The 19,381-nt window shown below is 40.4% G+C and overlaps 1 protein-coding gene across 1 annotated transcript; it reads left to right on the top strand.

Annotated features, from left to right (window-relative positions):
- Nucleotides 1–2,181: 2,181 nt before the first annotated feature.
- SPINK14 (serine peptidase inhibitor Kazal type 14 (putative)) lies at nucleotides 2,182–9,497 on the top strand. Its single transcript, XM_061152247.1, has 4 exons — nucleotides 2,182–2,249; nucleotides 4,736–4,781; nucleotides 8,165–8,297; nucleotides 9,265–9,497. The coding sequence occupies exons 1-4, from the start codon at nucleotides 2,182–2,184 to the stop codon at nucleotides 9,495–9,497; spliced, it is 480 nt and encodes a 159-aa protein (XP_061008230.1).
- The last annotated feature ends 9,884 nt before the right edge of the window (nucleotides 9,498–19,381 follow it).

Raw genomic sequence — 19,381 nt, forward strand, 5'->3', positions numbered from 1 at the left:
ATTCCCGCATTGCTAATAATAATGAAATTGGAATCAACCTAGTTGAGCAACTATAGAAGAATTTTAATATAATAAAAATCCATATATGTGACAGAACACAACACTAGGCATCTAAACTCATGTTCTATATGACTGTATTTGAACATCAAGACATATTTAAGTCAAAAAAAGCAGAAAATAATGTATACTATAAAATCTGATTAAATATGACAATAACATGTATACATGTGCATCTCTGTGTATGCATATATACATATTTTTGTTTTTACAAAACTGGAATGATACAATTCAATGCAGTGTATATTTTACAGTTATTTATGGATTTTGAGGTTTCTTGTCTTTTACTTCTTTTCCAGTATTTTTGCTTTCTGAATTTTCTAGAGTAAACTTGTATTTCCTTGATATAAGAATTGTTTTTTTTTTTTTTAAACAAAACATAACATAAAGGTAAGAAGTTCAGAAAGCAGGAGGAAACCCACCATGACAAGGTATCTTCCCAGTTTCAAAGTTTCAAAGGTCTGGAATGTTGCAGGATGTGGCTGAACCCACTGCAAATGGCATCCACAGACCTAATCTGTCACTGCAACCTCCTCTCTTTCTCAGCTGTTCCTATATTTTTTCATTCAGGCCAAATGTGCTAATTATTGCTGTGGAACATTCTATATTTTTTCTGCTATGCTCCTTCTTTCTGTGGTTTGTTCCTTCTGCTCCTGCCTCCTTGGATTGCCTGCTCAGGGTTACCCTGGTCAGTGATCTGTTCTCACCTCCCTCCACCACCCCCCCCCCCCCCCCAACTTGGCCAAGTCTTGTAGACATCTCCCTGCTCCCTTCCCAGTATCTCCTGCTGAGTTTGCCTCTAACTCACACTAAGTGTTTGGCCTCCCAGGGCCTGCTCAGATCAGCACACAATGCATCAATGCCTTCTCTCTCCTATGCAGCAATACTATCCCCTCTCGAGGCTCTAACACATGTTCCTTAAAGGAGCGGCATCAGCCACCAAGGAGCACATTACATCTCTCTTCCTTTCTGAGGTAAGTCAACCTGGGTACACGCTGTAAGGATAGTGGGCATTGTGTTCTAGTGTTCCTGGATCTTCCATTGTTGAAGCTCCACAACTGAAGGAAGCCAGGGAAGACATCAGGATGAGGTGGGGGTCCACTTTATCAAAACATGGAGTCACAGACTGTCTCAGAAGCGGGCCGAGTAGACAGCTCTGGACACAGTGTCGACAACCTGCAGCCTTCCTTGAGAGTGGAGTACTTCAGAGGCATTTCAGTGATATTTGATAACAAATATCACACCATAACACAAAGGCAAAGAGCTTATGTAGATTACATAATTAGCATATGCTACAAAGCAGCGATTAAGGCCTCTGGGACATAGGGAGGACTAGCTCACTTTTGCAGAATTAGGAAGATGGGGAGAGTTCGGTGTGGTCCTTAGTCAACCCTGGAATCTCCATACACCATTCTCTAGGGTTGGAAAGGCTGTTTCAAAGACAGGCAACCCCAAGGGAGGATTTGCTCATTGCATTCTCCCTTTCTGTGTATGGAGGAAAAGAGCTTTGGAACTCCCGTGGGAATCATTCTTCTTTTCTCCCTATGTACCCTCTCAGAATGCTCCAAGAGAGTTTAGCTCTCCAAGCCAGAAGATTCTCAGCACAGCCAAGTAGGCCTGGATTTGCTGTATTACAAATCTCTGTCTTAATCCCAATAGCCAATCTCTGCTTTATGACTGAGTGCAGATCTGCTTCCTCTATTGAGAAGCTCTTGTTCTCTAGAAGCCTCTAGCAGCCTCAACATTTTCTTTGTATCCTCTCGAACAATAACAACAACAACAAAAAAAGAAGATCGTCAGGTAAGATGCCTTTTCAAGACACTTAAAATACCTCCACACTAAAATAACACAATTATTCCCAAACAGTATCCTCTCATTTACTTCTAAGTAGTCACAGATCTGTCACTGAGAGCTCTATGTTTATTTATGACTAATCAAAGTTTAACTTTTCCTGAGCATTTGTTCTTGGGGAAGTAGCATGCAATGCGTAGACTGGAGATGAACATTCACTTCAAAAGTGGTCTCAATCTCCTGATAACCCCTTATTTGGTGACTGCATCAAAAGGTAACCACATCCTGAACAATATCTCAGAGCATCACTTTGAGGACATGCCAGGAGGAAAAATGGCCGTACCCTTTGGAGTACTCTGCTCACAACTATTCTTTATCCCGATATATTTGGTGTTACCTTCTGGTGAGTAAGGCAGCTGTTTTGGGCAGGGATGTAATAAGGATGTAATAAGGTTGACTGACATTATAATCTGAAAGAGAATGCTTTGAAATTCTTACTTATATTTTTATTTAAGTGTTTCATTTTACTATGTTCATATATCTGTATCTGTAGAGAAAGATACAGTGAAGTGTGATTAAAAAAAAAAAAAAAAAAGGCCCTGGGCCACAGGGCAGGGGCCTTAGCTTTCCCATCTGTTAACGCAAATTATGAGACCTAACTCATGGGGATGAGGTATGTGGGTGACTGGGTGAAGTAACGTGTGAAAGTGACTGGCAATAAGCCTCCACCATAGTGCACCACAAAAATTCAGAACTTTTAAAAATTTTCTGCCATATATTTGAGTGGGTAATTATCTTTTGTGTCCTTTTTAGAGAAGTCATGTGGGGAAACCTGGTTTCAAGGATAGAAGAGCTTAGTTTTTTTTCCATATCTGTCATGAATTCTTGGGCAACTCATAAGATAAGGGGAAGGGGTTAAAAGATCTCTTTAAAATTTCAGCATTTCTTGAAATTTCCTAATACCATACACAAAGATAAACTTGAAATGGATTAAAGGCCTAAACATAAGACCAGAAACTATAAAACTCTTAGAGGAAAATATAGGCAGAACACTGTGTGATATAAATCATAGCAAGGTTCTTCATGACCCACCTCCTAGAATCATAGAAATAAAAACAAAGATAAACAAGTGGGACCTAATTAAACTTAAAAGCTTTTGCACAGCAAAGGAAACTATAAACAAAGTGAAAAGACAACTCTCAGAATGGGAGAAAAGAATAGCAAATGAAACAACTACAAAGGATTAACTTCCAAAACATACAAACAGTTCATACAATGTCAGAAAAACAAACAACCCAATCAAAAAGTGGCAAAAGACCTAAACAAACATTTCTCTAAAGAAGACACAGAGATGGCTAATAAACACACAAGATGCTCAACATCACTCGTTATTAGAGAAATAGAGATCAAAACTACAGTGAGATATCACCTCACATCGGTTGGAATGGCCATCATGAAAAAATCCACAGAGAACAACTGCCGGAGAGGGTGTGAAGAAAAGGGAACATTCTTGCACTGCTGGTGGGAATGTCAACTGATAGTCACTATAGAAAACAGTATGGAGATTCTTAAAAAAAAAAAAAAAAAACCTAGGGATAAAATCACCATACAACCCAGCAACACCACTTCTAGGCATATACCCTGAGGAAACCAAAACTGAAAAAAGACACTTGTACCTCAGCGTTCACTCTAGCACTGTCATTTACAAGAGCAGAACATGGAAGGAATCTAGATGTCCACTGACAGACGAATGGATAAAGAAGCTGTGGTACAGATACATATACAACAGGATACTACTCAGTCATTAAAAGAAATGCATCTGGATCAGTTCTAATGACGTGGATGAACCCAGAGCCTATTAGAGAGAGTGAAATAAGTCAGAAAGAGAAAAGCAAATATCGTACATTAACACATGTATATGGAATCTATAAAGATGGTACTGATTAACCTATTTGCAGGGCAGTAATGGAGACGCATGGAGAAGGCAATGGCAACCCACTCCAGTACTCTTGCCTGGAAATTCGCATGGACGGAGGAGCCTGATAGGCTGCAGTCCATGGGGTCACTAAGAGTCAGACACGACTGGGCAACTTCACTTTCATTTTTCACTTTCATGCATTGGAGAAGGAAATGGCAACCCACTCCAGTGTTCTTGCCTGGAGAATCCCAGGGATGGGGGAGCCTGGTGGGCTGCCATCTATGGGGTTACACAGAGTTGGACACAACTGAAGTGACTTAGCCATGGAGACACAGACACAGAGAATAGACTTATGGACAAGGGCAGGGGAGCATAAGGAGAGGGTGCAATGAATGGAGAGAGTAGCGTGGGAATATACACATTACCATATGTAAATAGACTGCCAATGGAGATTGACTGTACAGTGCAGGGAACTCAAACTGGGACTTTGTAATAATCTAGAGGGGTGGGGAAGGGTGGGAGGTAGAAGAGAGATTCGAGAGGGAGGGGACATACGTACACCTATGATTTATTCCTGTTGATGTGTGACAGAAATCAAACCACTATTGTAAAGCAATCAATCAATTAAACATAAATAATTATAAAAAATTTTCTAGCATTTCTTAATTTCTTTCATATACTGGCTGTCAGCTCTGAATCTTCTCAAGCCCAGGCTAATTAGTTAATCAAAGCAATTATCTGGTACACTGGACTGGTAATGATGCATCTGTAGAGTCCTCTGCTGATTATCTACCAGGAGTAAAAGAGTTACCCCACATTTTAAGAAAATGAATGAATATATGTATAAATGAAACAATGTTCTCATTGTTGCAAGCTTTCTTGGTACTACATTAGAACTACATTCTGTCAACAGATTAAGGCTATATGACTTATCAGACACTAGATTCTGTAACTATTTTCATTTGTTATGGTTTCAGGCCCTCCACACTGGTGGCCACCACATGGAAATATTAAGGTAATCTTCCTCCAAATTTCCTAGGAATGAAACTCGAACCTGAGTTTTCTTTGGAATTACTGTCTTAGAACTTTACTGAGGCAACTGATGTTCTTCAAGTTTCAGACACATGAAAGTGGCAGGCATGCTGTAGGTACAGAAGCCCATAGAAGAGTAATCCCAACTGGGATCCAAGCTGAGACTTGGTCATGGGTACACCACAGAACCCTCCGTAGTGCCTGGAAAATGCTTGTGGACACTGGCAGTTGCCAGGGGGCATGGCAGGTTCTTACACGCCCACAGACTTGAGCATTGCATGGCTTCTTCTCTGGAGGGGATTGCAGTTTGATGAAGAGTATGCTCCTAACTGCCCTATAAGATGCAGAGAATGCCTAGCATAGTTGTGATGGCAAACGCCAACTGTCACATATAGACTGAGGATATGTGAAGGAACAGGCTATCTCTGAACAGAGCCCCAGAGCCTGTTTCCAACTTGTATGAGGGCAAAGTGATGGAGGTACCTTTTTCATTTTCAGCTATACTTCTGAGCACTGAATATATTATGAGGTAAAATAAGTGTTTAATAAATGGGGGAAACGGAGAAATGAAAAACTGTTTTGGTTTTCTCATGTGGATGAGTGTTCCTGTACTCCTTCATTTAGCAGCATCTGCACTTCAAGCTTAGCCTCACTAGTAAATTTTAAATTTTACTTCTTAAAAAAATGCATTCATGAATTGACTGGTGACAAAGGTGCTTTGAGGGCAGCCTTCAGGGGACCCATAGATCAGAGTACAGAACCTGTCAGGGGCTATAACTCCAGCCAAATAGTCTGTAGAATTGGTCCAGGATTTACACTTTAGTCTCACAGAGTTCAGTCCTAGACTTTTCCTCTTCTGAAAGTTGCTGGTAAGAGTAGTCCCTCACTTGTCCATCAATTTACAAACAAAATTAAACTTACTCATTCTTTCTTAGTTTCTTTAAGAAATATTTATCATCTGTGCTGTGCCCGATACAATACTGAGAAAAAAAAAGACAGATTCCCTTCTCTCATGAAGCTTACAAATAGCCAGAAAACAGAAAGAGGGGGATTGTTATTTGTAGTAAATTTTGTAAATAAAATAGGATGGTACAACAGAGAATATCTATTGAAAGTAGAGATATTACAGTCAACAATGTGATCAGTGAAGATGATTTACCTACTTGAGTTACAGAAGACTTGTGAGATTGGAACACAGACTGAGGGAGCGGCTACCCCATTATACAGCAGATGAACGCATAGTCTGCCCACCATGAACAGGCTCATATTCTCTTTAGAATAGGAGGAATATATACACCCTACTATAAAGAGGGGGGAAAAAGCTGTATTTACAGATGGTACTAGCTACTCTTGCTATTATTTGATTATACTCATTCTGTTTGAACTATTTTATATCTTACTTTGCACATATTTAAGGGCAATGATTAAGTGCCAATATATGTGCTGCTCACATAAAGGTTAGTCTAATCAGACACAGACTTAACCGTTATGGGCTTATAGTTCTTTGGGGTGTGCAGTTAGTCAAATAATCATACAAATGCTTTATTATACACTAACAGAGGTAGTAAAGAGAATGGAAAGTTGGAATTGTATTTTGAGAAATATCTCTGAGAAAGTAGATCATAACCTGAGCTCTGAAGGTAGAATGAGTTTGTTCTTGTTTGGTTGTGTCTGACTCTTTGCAACCCCATGGACTGTAGCCTGCCAGGCTCCTTTGTTGATGGGATTTCCCCAGGTAAGAATACTGGAGTGGGTTGCCTGTTCCTTCTCCAGGGGATCTTCCCAACCAAGGGATCTAACCTGCATCCCCTGAATTGGTGGGCAAATTCCTTACCAATGAACCACCTGGGAAGCCCTAGAATGAGTTTAGGTTCAAGGAAAAAGAGAATACATTTGATGGGGTGGTGACAAACCACAAGACTCTGAGATGGAGGGGCTATGGAGCATTTGAAGCAAAAAAAAAAAAAAAAAACTGGCAGGAATGGCAAAGAGCAAGGTGGTATAAAGCAGGTTGGAAAAGTCAGGAGGTGACAGATCACATAGGGTCTTTTAGCCCATACTAAGAAGAAATTCTTTATGTGCAGCGAAATGCAATTAAAAGAGCTTAATGACAGGATTCTGTATGCAGGTCAAGAAGTAACAGTTAGAACTGGACATGGAACACAGACTGGTTCCAAATTGGAAAAAGAGTACATCAAGGCCCTATATTGTCACCCTGCTTATTTAACTTGTATGCAGAGTACATTATGCAAAATGCTGGGCTGGATGAAGCACAAGCTGGAATCAAGATGGCCGGGAGAAATATCAATAACCTTGGATATGCAGATGACAGAAAGCGAAGAAGAACTAAAGAGCCTCTTGATGAAAGTGAAAGAGGAGAGTGAAAAAGTTGGCTTTAAACTCAACATTCCAAAAACAAATATCATAGCATCTGGTCCCATCACTTCATGGCAAATAGATGGGGAAACAAAGGAAAAAGTAACAGACTTTATTTTGGGGGGCTCCAAAATCACTGCAGATGGTGACTGCAGTCATGAAATTAAAAGACACTTGCTCCTTGGAAGGAAAGTTATGACCAATCTAGACAGCATATTAAAAAGCAGAGACATTACTTTGTCAACAAAGGTTGGTCTAGTCAAGGCTATGGTTTTTCTAGTAGTCATGTATGGATGTGAGAGCTGCACCATAAAGAAAGCTGAGTGCCAAAGAATTGATGCTTTTGAACTGTGGTGTTGGAGGAGACTCTTAAGAGACCCTTGGACTGCAAAGAGATCAAACCAGTCAATCCTAAGGAAATCAGTCCTGAATATTCATTGGAAGGACTGATGCTAAAGCTGAAACTCCAATACTTTGGCCACCTGATGCAAAGAACTGACTCATTTGAGAAGACCCTGATACTGGGAAAGATTGAAGGCAAAAGGAGAAGGGGATGAGGATGAGGTGGTTGAATGGCATCACCAATTCAAAGGACATGAGTTTGAGCCAGCTCTGGAAGTTGGTAATGGACGGGGAAGCCTGGCATGCTGCAGTCCATGGGGTTACAGAAAGTCAGACATGACTGAGCAACTGAACTGAACTGAGAAGCTAAATTTCCCAAATCTGTCCTGTTTACACACACTTTCATTTCCCAGTAGAACACAGCAGGCCTCCTTTCTCTGTTCCTTTCAGGAGATCCTGACAAGGAGGGCATCGCGTTGTTAGCTGAAAGGACATACTTAGATTCTTGTCCACTTGCTTTGCGTAAGTGGGAGCTGGAGAGCTGCTGGCAGACTGGGTTATGAGCCCATATTTAAATTTTCCTAGTGAAGTCCAGAGGTCTCTATAAGTGTGATTCTAATTGTATGATTGTTTTCAACTCAATTTCAGGTGAAATGTCCATGTAAGAAAGTAGACTTCAGTTGGTTCCAGGGACCAGTGAATCCTTGCCCTGGTTTATACCAACCCATCTGTGGCAACAATTTGATAACCTATGACAACCCATGCATCTTGTGTGTTGAGAGTATGTGAGTACTACTGGGTGAAAAATACAACAAAAAAGCTTAGTCCGAGGCAATTACTATCAATCTCTTCTACCAAGTACGACAGCTATGAAGCCAGGAATTTGCTCCAGTACACTCAGATAATAATCAGCCCCCACTCAGGAGAATGTGTGGTAACACAGAGCACTCTTGAGTAGAAAGCAGACTCGCTGTACTCAGGAGGGTTTGCTGGGCTCTTTCTTCTCTCAGCCCTCACATTCCCATAAGCCAACTGACAGATTTGTTTTCACTTGAAGCTTCAAATATCCCTTTGAGTCCTTAAAATTCCTTGGTTTTAAGATAAGTTGTAGTTTCCTTCTTTCAGATATCTTCAACCTCATGTGTCTGAAATTCTGAGCTAGGATAAGGTGACCATAAAGTTTGGGGCCTTTGGTAAAGAGTCAGTGCTTAGTCTTTGGATTTATGGGACATGATTATCAGTGATTAGACTCTGAGTTCTCACAAAACTTGGGGCTTCAGGGTTGATCTCTGTATAAGACAGTCCAGTTTTCAGGGAGAAAAACTCTTCCCATAGCATTAGACTGGAGGCCTCTATCCAATAATAATTTTGCAATTTTCACAAAGGGCAATGACAGGAATATGTAAACTCTAGGCCATCCCCACTACTGAGGAATTCAGCCAAAGTGTAAGAGCATTGGCAGAATAAGTTAAAGACTGATATGCCTCATATATCACAAGCTCAGGCCTGATTAAATAACTTATTTTCAGAGATATTATAGTATATGGCATAATATCTTCAGTGGCATCTTAGCATGATGGGAAGATAACAGAGTAGGGAATCCAATAACCTGGATTCTGTCTGTAGTCAATATCCTTTATGCTTTTAGTTTCCTCAAATATAAAATAAGGGGGACAGATAATTTTACAAGTATTTTTGTAGTTCTGACAATTCTATTAATAAAATACTTATTCTGATTCTTTCTTTAGGAAATCTCGGGGGAAAATTATATTTCTACGTGATGGACAATGCTACGAGTGGACTTGGAAGTGAAAAGAAGACCTTTCATTTTCTTTCCATTGAGAAACCCTTCTCCTGCAACTCACCCCTCCTTGCATGTGTTCTTAGTGACAGAAAACTGCCCCCACTGAGCTTATATCAGATACAGTCCTTCTTCAGACTTCTCCTGTCAGTGATTCACTGCCTTCCACATTCGCCCTAATAAATAAACATTTCTGAAAGTCTCATTTAACTTGGGTGTCAGATCTGTGTCTCAAGTCTCAGAAGTAGAACAAAATGAACATTTGAGACAAAGGTCAATAACAAACATGGAGCTTAATCAGATCTCTGATACTGTAAACCATGGAATAATCTATGTGAAGGTTCCTGGTTGTTTCCCAAAAACACAACAGAAATTTCTTTCATATTCCTTTGGCATAAAAAAAAAATAATAGGAAATGTGGGGTGTTGTGCTCTTCGTGGCCATTCCTGTTGCCTCCTTTCCACATTAAACAATCTCACTTTCAGACTCAGCCTTGAAGCAGAGTCATTCATGCACGTCTGGCTTAGGTAGGTAGGGTCCTACATTTTCACCACCCCTCTCTTTTCTTCATAGAAGGAGGTCTACATTAATAGCATCCATGAATGTCCCATTGATCATTGGTCTTTTTCTTAAGTTCTCTTGACACATTTTAACCTCTGAAACATATGGGGACATTGTTCTTTGGGTTCAACCCTTTCTCTCTATCTGCTCTCTCTCTTTCACACAGACATACCTACACACTTAATACGGAAAAACGACTAATATACACTCTCTTTCCCTCAGCAGCTTGCTCCCTATTGGCCAGGGAAACTGTATCTCTTTTGACTCTGAATATCCTATAAGACTATCATCAGATTATTTATATGTTGTGTTGGCTCTCTGAGCTTAACTACCATACTGATTACAAGGGGGACACATGGGTCCAGTAAAAAGGAAGCAATCACCTTAGGTCTGTCATCTTTAAAATAGGAAAAGCAAACAGCTCTGGGGAAAATCAGAGTCTCCACCTTTACAGAGTATCAGTTTCCACTGCTCTGAGTCCTGGGCCATACAGGAACACCAAGAACTCCAGGCAGGATTATTTCCCAACACGATTGCTTTGATTTCATGTTCATAAATCTTTTCTTCTGTAGTCATCGATCTGCAATTAATGCCATTCAGTAGCTTTTTCATCTCATTTTAATTTTTATCTCTACAAGTTTGATTTATATCTTCCATGTTTATAACTTTTAAAATACCTGGTATGCAGTTACAATAACTATTTTTATGATTTTATTTTCTAACTCTATTATCTGTGTCCATTCTGAGTTGGCTACTTCTTGTTATAGGTAATATTTTAGGATATAAGACATTATGAACTTTACATTGCTTGGTTCTGAATACTTTGGTATTTTTAGAATTATTCTTGAGCTTTGTTTGAGATATAGCTCAGTTATTTGGATATACTATGATCTTCTGAAATTTTGCTTTTTAGAGTTAGATGGGGCCAGTGCAGTACTACTAAGTGGGCTAATTACTTCTCATTACTGAGAAAAGACACTTTGGAGGACTCTACTCAAGGCACCATGGATTCTAAGGCTTTCTGGTCTGGCTAATAGGAACAAGCACCATTACCAGCCCTGTATGAGACCAGGCTCTGTTATCACTAATCCTCTCTGGCAGTTATTTCTTAGCCCTGGGTAGTTTCCTCACACACAAAAGCACAAATCAGTAATCTGATGTGCTTTCTGTCCAACTCCTCAGGGCTGTGGTCCCACAAGCTACGGCCAATTTGGTCTCTCTCCTCTCTGCTCTATCTTCCCAATTCAGGTAATCCACCTGCCCTATCAGAGTTCCTCTTACCTCTTCCTAAGATCTCTCACAATGCAGAAACCAAGGCCAACCACAGAGCTTACCAGATTTGTTTCCCATCTCTCAGGTTTCAGCATTCTTCTTTGCCTGACTAGACAGTGTCATTGTTTCATATATCTTGCCTAATTTTTTGTCTTTTCAGGTAGACAGTATAACTGGCTTCTCTTACTCTTTATTATCTGAAAGTAGAAGTCAGGTTTACTTTTATCTTCATGTTTTAATTGGAAACCTTCTAAAGCCTAGAATACAATGTCATTATTTTAATTTTTCTAAGGACTCTGAAGCATAAGTTTGTGCTCTGTAATAATACAATTCCCCCCACACCCTAGTGAATAACACGTTTACTTAAATTTGCTACATACAACAGCAAAAAGAACTTTCATAATAGTATTTTTTCTGTCATTTGATAGTAGACGTTTTCAAAAAAAATTAAAGAAGCTCAGCATATTTATCTAAATATAAGACTTCCTTCCTTTCAGGGCAACCCCTAAAAGATGATGATTTCCATAAATACTATACCATTGTCAACATGAAAGGGCCTTCCTTGCTTTGACAACCACTGCCTGTGTTATTTTGCTCGCCCTCTCTGGAAGGTGTTTTGAATTTTGGCCTTCTTCTATATGGTTCCCTTATTTTTTTATCCTCTAATTGTTGGTCAGTCCTTGCTATCTTCTCTTTACCTATCCCCACTTCCTCTGTTTGATGATCTCCATTGCCTATATAATTATTGCTCACATCTTCATACCATGAGATTGTACCCATCTTCTTGGTATCAGGTACTAACATCTTCATTTCACTGGCTCAGAATTTTTAAAATCAATCTATCTAATGTAAGTGCTATTTTTTCCTTTCTAAAAGTGGTATTCCATATGCTTTGAGTTATTGAAAGTTAATGTTACTTACTCTTGAGTCCTTTCTCACTCGAACTCAATTTCAATATATAATTTGTTTAGTCCTTATTTCATCTTAAGTATAAATTAAACCCATAAACTAAACCCATATATTTAGTCCAAGTGCTCATAATGTTTCATGAGTTCCTTTTACATTCTTATAACTATTACCTCAGCCTCCAATCTCGTCTCCTATCCATAGCTCTGCCTCCATTTATAATTATTTAAATATGATCTATTTTAAAAAGCACTATTTTTGTGAGTTACAATACAAACATCTTAGTATGACTTATAAGACACTTTTTTCAACTTGGACCGTAACTCTTGAAGGATTTTGTTAACAAAATCTATTTGCCCATAAGGTGGCAGTAAAACACTGCTGTTTAAATCAATAACTTGGATGAGACCTGGACTTCCTTAGTGGCTCAGACAGTAAAGCGTCTGCCTACAATGTGGGAGAGACCTGGGTTTGATCCCTGGGTAGAGAAGATGCCCTGGAGAAGGAAATGGCAACCCACTCCAGTACTCTTGCTTAGAAAATCCCATGGATGGAGGAGCCTGGTAGACTACAGTCCACAGGGTCGCAAAAAGTCGGACACAACTGAGTGACTTCACTTCACTTCAGGGCCAATGCATAGATACCAAAAATGTGATTTAGTGGCAAGTTACTAATGCTCAATGAGCTACATATTTCTCACCACTTCAAATGATGATAATACAGAGCTCCAGTCAGGATGTTGGACTAGAAGGATGTGGAACTCACCTCCTCTCACAAATACATCAATAAATACATCTACAAATGGAACAATTCTTACAGAACACCTACTGAACACTAGCGGATCTCAAACACTTGAAAGGACTAGAAAGAGCTCCATGTAACCAGGAAAGATGAATGAAAAAAAAAAAGAGAGAGAGAGAGAGAGGAAGCAGGACAAGACCTGAACCTCTGGGAGGGAGCTTAAAAAGAAGAAAGCTCCCTGCATCTCAGGAAGACCCCTCACCTGCAGGGAGATCAGCCAGGACAGAAAGGGAGCTTCAGAGGCTCAGCGAGCACAACACTAGTTTATGGCAGGTAGAACTGAGAGACCTACACAGTCATGCCGCTGCCCTGCACACCCGAGTCTGAGACACGCATCTGCTGGTACAGGAGGGGACTCGGTGTTGAAACTAGGGTTGAGAGGACAGACCCAGGGAGGACTGCCGTTGGCCATGTGAAGACAGCCTGAAGAGGCTGGAGTGTGGTATGTCTGCAAACGGGAGTCTGGGTGGAAACAGCACCTGACTGCCACAGAAGCAAAGCATCGTTGTGAAGTGGCGTGCAAAAAGCGAGGTGGGGCTGCCTTAGCAGCTTCTTTCTCCACATGTCAGCCCTGCCTCCATGGGCTCTGGGACAGCAAGCCCCAGCCACTGCCTTAAGCGCTCCCACCTCAGCAGGCTCCCACATCCCAGATGTCACCTTGGTGAGCTCTGGGAGCAAATGCCAGTGGGTTGCCCAAGCACAAAGGCAGGACTAAAACCATGGCTGAGTCCAAGGGGCTGCACAACCTAGGAAGCAAGGCCAAAATGTCTCTCTGTGACTATGTAAGCCTCAGATTTACACCTCCACCACTGGCTTTGTAAATTCAGCACCTGCAAGACATCCAAGTGGACAAGAAGTGCTCCAGTAGCTGGTACGGGTCTGGCTTTAGCAGCTGTGGGCCACAGTGGGTTCACATGCATGACTACTACAGTCCTGGGCCTGGACTTCAGTGGATCTGCACTGGTGGCCTTGTGAAACAACGCCTAAGGGACACCAGGGCCAAGTGCTGGCACTCCCACGGTTGAGGCAAGGGCCAAGAGCAGTGTCAACAGTACTTTGTGAGCCTGCACAACGCACGACAGGTCTCACCACAGAGCACACCCATCAGTGAACAGCTGTGGCAGAGAATACTCAGCGGCCCATTTCCCAGTGGGAGCACTCCAATCCCACCCACCTCACACCACAGCGAAGAAATGCAGCTCAGAAACAGATCTGGGGGCCTCGACTCCAACAGCTAGGGAATAGACCCAGCCCCTGACAGGGCAGTGACAACCACAGAACCAAGAGGAGCTCCTGCTAGATATTCTGTGCAGGGTCTGGTCAGCACCACACCAGTCACATCTCCTATCACAGGGATAACAGCCAGCAGACACAGAGGAGAGAGGTGGGAGGCATCCACGCTGAAAGTAGTCCTTGCATTAAAAAATATTAAATTCACACAGGAATACTCCTAAAGAAAAATAGCCCTCCAGGACCACAGGAGATAATAATTTCTCTCAAACTCATACAGCAAGAGATATGTAAGTAAAATGAAGAAGAAGAGGAAACACTCCCAATTAAAATATCAAGAGAACGTCCCTAAAAGAATATAAAATGAAACAGACCTCTAACAGACACTGAGGTCAAAGAGGAGATAATGAAAATACTGAAGGAATTAAGGACTATTGATAGAAATGCAGATTACTATAAAAAGGAACCAAAAAATGTTAGAGTGTTCATTCTCAAGAGATAAAAGCTGAGCTAAAGATAAAGAACAGTAGACTGAATAATGCAGAAGAATAAATAAGTGATTTGCAAGATAGAATGGGCTTCCCAGGTGGCTCAGTGGGTAAAGAATACACCTTCAATGCAGGAGATGCAGGTTTGATCCCTGGGTCAGGAAGATCCCCTGAAGGAGAACGTGGCAACCACTCCAGTATTCTTTCCTGGAGAATTCCATGAACAGAAAAGCCTAGCAGGCAACAGTCCACGGAGTTGCAAAGAATCAGACATGACTGAAGCAACTGAGTGCACACAGGCATGCGTGTGCACACACACATATACACACAAGACAGAATAATGGACATTATCCAATCAGAACAGAAGACATAAAGTCAAGTAAAAAAAAGAAATGAAAGCAATATAAGAGACCTATGGGATAATCTAAAGTGTGCCAAGCTATGCAGAATAGGGATTCCAGGAGGAGAAGAGAAGAGGGGGTTGAAAATGTGTTTGACAAAATTATGGCCCCAAACTTTCCAAACCTAAAGAAGGAAACAGATATCCAGGTACAGAAAGCATACAGGGTCCCAAACAAGATAAACCCAAACAGATCTACACCAAGATATACTATAATAAAAATAGCAAAATTTAAAAACAAAGAAGATTCTAAAGGCTACAAGTGAAAAACAAAGAGTTAATTAAAATGGAATCCCTATAAAATTATGAAGGCCAGAAGGGAGTGGTGAGATATAGTCAAGGTTCTAAAAGAGAAAAATATGCAACCTAGGATACTCTACCCAGCACAATTATCATTCAGAAAAGATGGAGAAATAAAGAATTTCCCAGACAAGCAATACCTAAAAGAATACAACACTGTCAATTCTGTTAATAAAATAAATATCAAAAGATCTTCTCTAAATAGAAAAGAAGAATCTACAGAAAATCAAAATTGGAAAGCAATCACTCAAATAAGCTAGTAAACAGATTTTTTTTAAAAAAAAGTCAAGGGCTTCCAGTCCAAGATGGCAGATTAGAAGGAAGTGTGCTCATCTTCTCCAGCAAGAACACCAAAATTGCAACTAGCTATTGAACAGCCATCGACAGGAGGATGCTTGAACCCACCAAAAAAAAAGATATCCCAGATCCAAAGACAAAAACAAAGCCACAGCGAGATGGTAGGAGGGGCACAATCACAATAAAATCAAATCCCATACCCACTGGAGGGATGATCTACAGACTGGAGAACAATAATACCAAAGAAGTTCTTGCACTATTGTGAAGATTCTGAGCCCCACATGAGCCTTCCCAGCTTAGGGATCTGACAAGGGATGGTAATGCCCATGGAATCTGGCCTTGAGGGCCAACAGGATTTGATTATAGGCCTTCCAGAGGACTGTGGGAAACAGAGACTCCAGTCTTGGTGGGCATAAACAAAATTTTGCGTGTACCTAGACTCAGAGGAGAGGAGCAGTGACCCCACAGGAGACAGAACCAAAATTACCTGCTAGTGTTGAGGGCCTCCTGTGGGGGCACAGGTTGGCAGGGGCTCACCACAGGAACAGGGGCACTGAAATGTCCCCCTTGGTGTAAACCCTCTTGGAGATCACCATTAACCTTACCATAGAGCCTGTAGACCCCAAGGCTGGGTAGCCTAAGGCCAAGCAACTAATACGGAGGAAGTGCAAACCCACCCATCAGCAGACAGAAGAAGCAAGAAGCAGCATAGTCACACCGTCGCTAAAACAAAAACCATTTTACTGAAAGTTAACCACAAGGAAAAAGCAGAAAGTTAGGTCCCAGATGAAGGGATAAGATAAAATCCCAGAAAAAACAATTAAATGAAGTGGAGATAGGCAACATTCCAGAAAAAGAATTCATAATAATGATAACGAAGATGACCCAGGATCTCAGGGAAAGGATGGAGGTAAAGATTGAGAAGATGCAAGAAATGTTTACCAAAGACATACAAGAACTAAAGAACAAACAAACAGAGATGAATAATAGAACTAGAAGGAATCAATAGCAGAATAACTGAGGCAGAGGAATGGATAAATGACCTGGAGGACAGCATGGTGGAAATCACTGCCACAGAACAGAATACAGAAAAAAGAGTGAAAAGAAATGAAGACAGCCTAAGAGACCTCTGGGATCTATTCACATTACAGGGGTCCCAGAAGGAGGAGAGAGAGAGAGAAAGGACCTGAGAACATATCTGAAGAGATATTAGCTGAAAAATATCTAACATGGGAAAAGAAATAGTCAACCAGGCCCAGGAAGCACAGAGTCCCAGGAAGAATAAATCCAAGGAGGAATGCACCGAGACACACAGTAATCAAACAGAAAAATTAAAGACAGAGATAAAATGGTAAAAACAAGGGAAAAATGACAAATAACACACCAGGTAACTCCCATCAGGCTATCACCTGATTTCTCAACAGAAATTCTACCAGCCACAAGAGAATGGTATGATGTATTTAAAGTGATAAAAGGGAAGAACCTACAACCAAGAATACTCTACACAGCAAGACTCTCCTTCAGATTTGATGGAGAAATCAAAACTTTTCCAGACAAGCAAAAGTTAAGAGAATTCAGCACTACCAAACCAACTTCACAACAAATGCTAAAGTAACTTCTCTAGGCAGGAAACACAAGAGAAGGAAAAGACTTACAGAAAATAAACCCAAAACAATTAAGAAAATTATAATAGGATCATCAGTTCAGTTCAGTCACTCAGTCGTGTCCGACTCTGCAATCCCATGGCCTGCACACACCAGGCTTCCCTATCCATCACCAGTTCCCAGAATTTACCCAAACTCATGTCCATTGCATTGGTGATGCAATCCAACCATCTCGTCCTCTGTCATCCCATTCTCCTCCCACCTTCAATCTTTCCCAGCATCACGGTCTTTTCCAAGTTCTTCGCATCAGGTGGCCAAAGTACTGGAGTTTCAGCTTCAACATCAGTCCTTCCAAAGAACACTCAGGACTGATCTCCTTAGGATCGACTGGTTGGATCTCCTTGCAGTCCAAGGGACTCTCAAGAGTCTTCTCCAACACCACAGTTCAAAAGCATCAATTCTTCAGCACTCAGCTTTCCTTATAGTCCAACGCTCACATCCATACATGACCACTGGAAAAACCATAGCTTTGACTAGACGGATCTTTGTTGGCAAAGTAATGTCTCTGCTTTTTAATATGCTGTCTAGGTTGCTCAAAACTTTCTTTCCAAGGAGTGTCTTTTAATTTCATGGCTGCAGTCACCTTCTGCAGTGATTATGGAGCCCCCCCAAATAAGTCTGACACTGTTTCCACTGTTTCCCCATCTATTTGCCATGAAGGGATAGGACCAGATGCCATGATCTTAGTTTTCTGAATGTTGAGCTTTAAGCCAACTTTTCCCTCTCCTCTTTCACTTTCATCAAGAGGCTCTTTAGTTCTTCTTCACTTTCTGCCATAAGGGTGGTGTCTATTGATATTTCTCCCAGCAATCCTGACTCCAGTTTGTGCTTCATCCAGCCCAGCTTTTCTCATGATGTACTCTGCATATAAGTTAAATAAGCAGGGTGACAATAAACAGCCTTGACATATACTCCTTTCCCAATTTGAAACCAGTCTGTTGGTCCATGTCCAGTTCTAACTGTTGCTTCCTGACAACATACAGATTTCTCAAGAGGCAGGCCAAGTGATCTGGTATTCCCATCTCTTTCAGAATATTCCATAGTTTGTTGTGATCCATATAGTCAAAGGCTTTGGCATAGTCAATAAAGCAGAAATAGATATTTTTCTGGAACTATCTTGCTTTTATGATGATCCAGTGGATGTTGGCAATTTGATCTCTGGTTCCTCTGCCTTTTCTAAAAACAGCTTGAATAATTACTTTAAATGTAAACAGACTGGCTGGGTGTATGAAAACATGTGCATATATGCACTTTAACATACTACATCACTCTTCATGACCCTCCCCCCCAACCAAATTGTATGTAATTATTTTATATTGTTAAGTTAATCATGTTCTCATTATGACTTGCAATTGTAATTATCTTTTATTTTTTGTCTGATTACTGATTGTGGAAAGTGATACACATCTTTTACTATTGTGATTATGTAACTATTACTCAATACCATTGTATCATGACTGGTCAAAAGAAAAATAATAGAACTCTATACCACCAAAACTAGGACCTAATAGAAAAACCTGTAATCACTTTTTAAAATCCACATGCATATCAGAATTATCTTGAAATTTTTTGAAAAATACAAATGCGCAGGTATTGCTTTTTTCCTTCAGAGCTCCAGATATGTTCCTAATGAGCAGTCATGTTTAAAGACAACTGAATTATATGATGATCTTTTGCTTTTACCTAGCTTGTTTCACTTTTTCTCTTTCATATTCAGTGCTCCCATTTCATTTAGTTTATGTTCTCCAGTTTCTCCATCTCTTCATTTTTCTTGATGTTCTTTCTCAAGTCTTTATCAAGTGTAGTAGAAAAGTTTTATATACATATATATGTATAATACATATTTTAGAAAACTTATGAATTTTTTCCTAACTAAAAAATTATAACATTTTGATTCCACTTGTTTAACATATCTCAACATAATGAAAGCCATATATGATAAACCCACAGCAAACATTATCCTCAATGGTGAAAAATGGGAAAGCATTTCCCCTAAAGTCAGGAACAAGACAAGGGTGCCAACTCTCACCACTACCATTCAACACAGTTTTGGAAGTTTTAGCCACAGCAATCAGAGAAGAAGAAATAAGTGGAATCCAGACTAGAAAAGAAGAAGTTAAACTCTCACTGTTTACAGATGACATG

The sequence above is a fragment of the Dama dama genome, chromosome 9, assembly GCF_033118175.1.
Source record: "Dama dama isolate Ldn47 chromosome 9, ASM3311817v1, whole genome shotgun sequence".
In the NCBI taxonomy this organism is placed as follows: domain Eukaryota; kingdom Metazoa; phylum Chordata; class Mammalia; order Artiodactyla; family Cervidae; genus Dama; species Dama dama.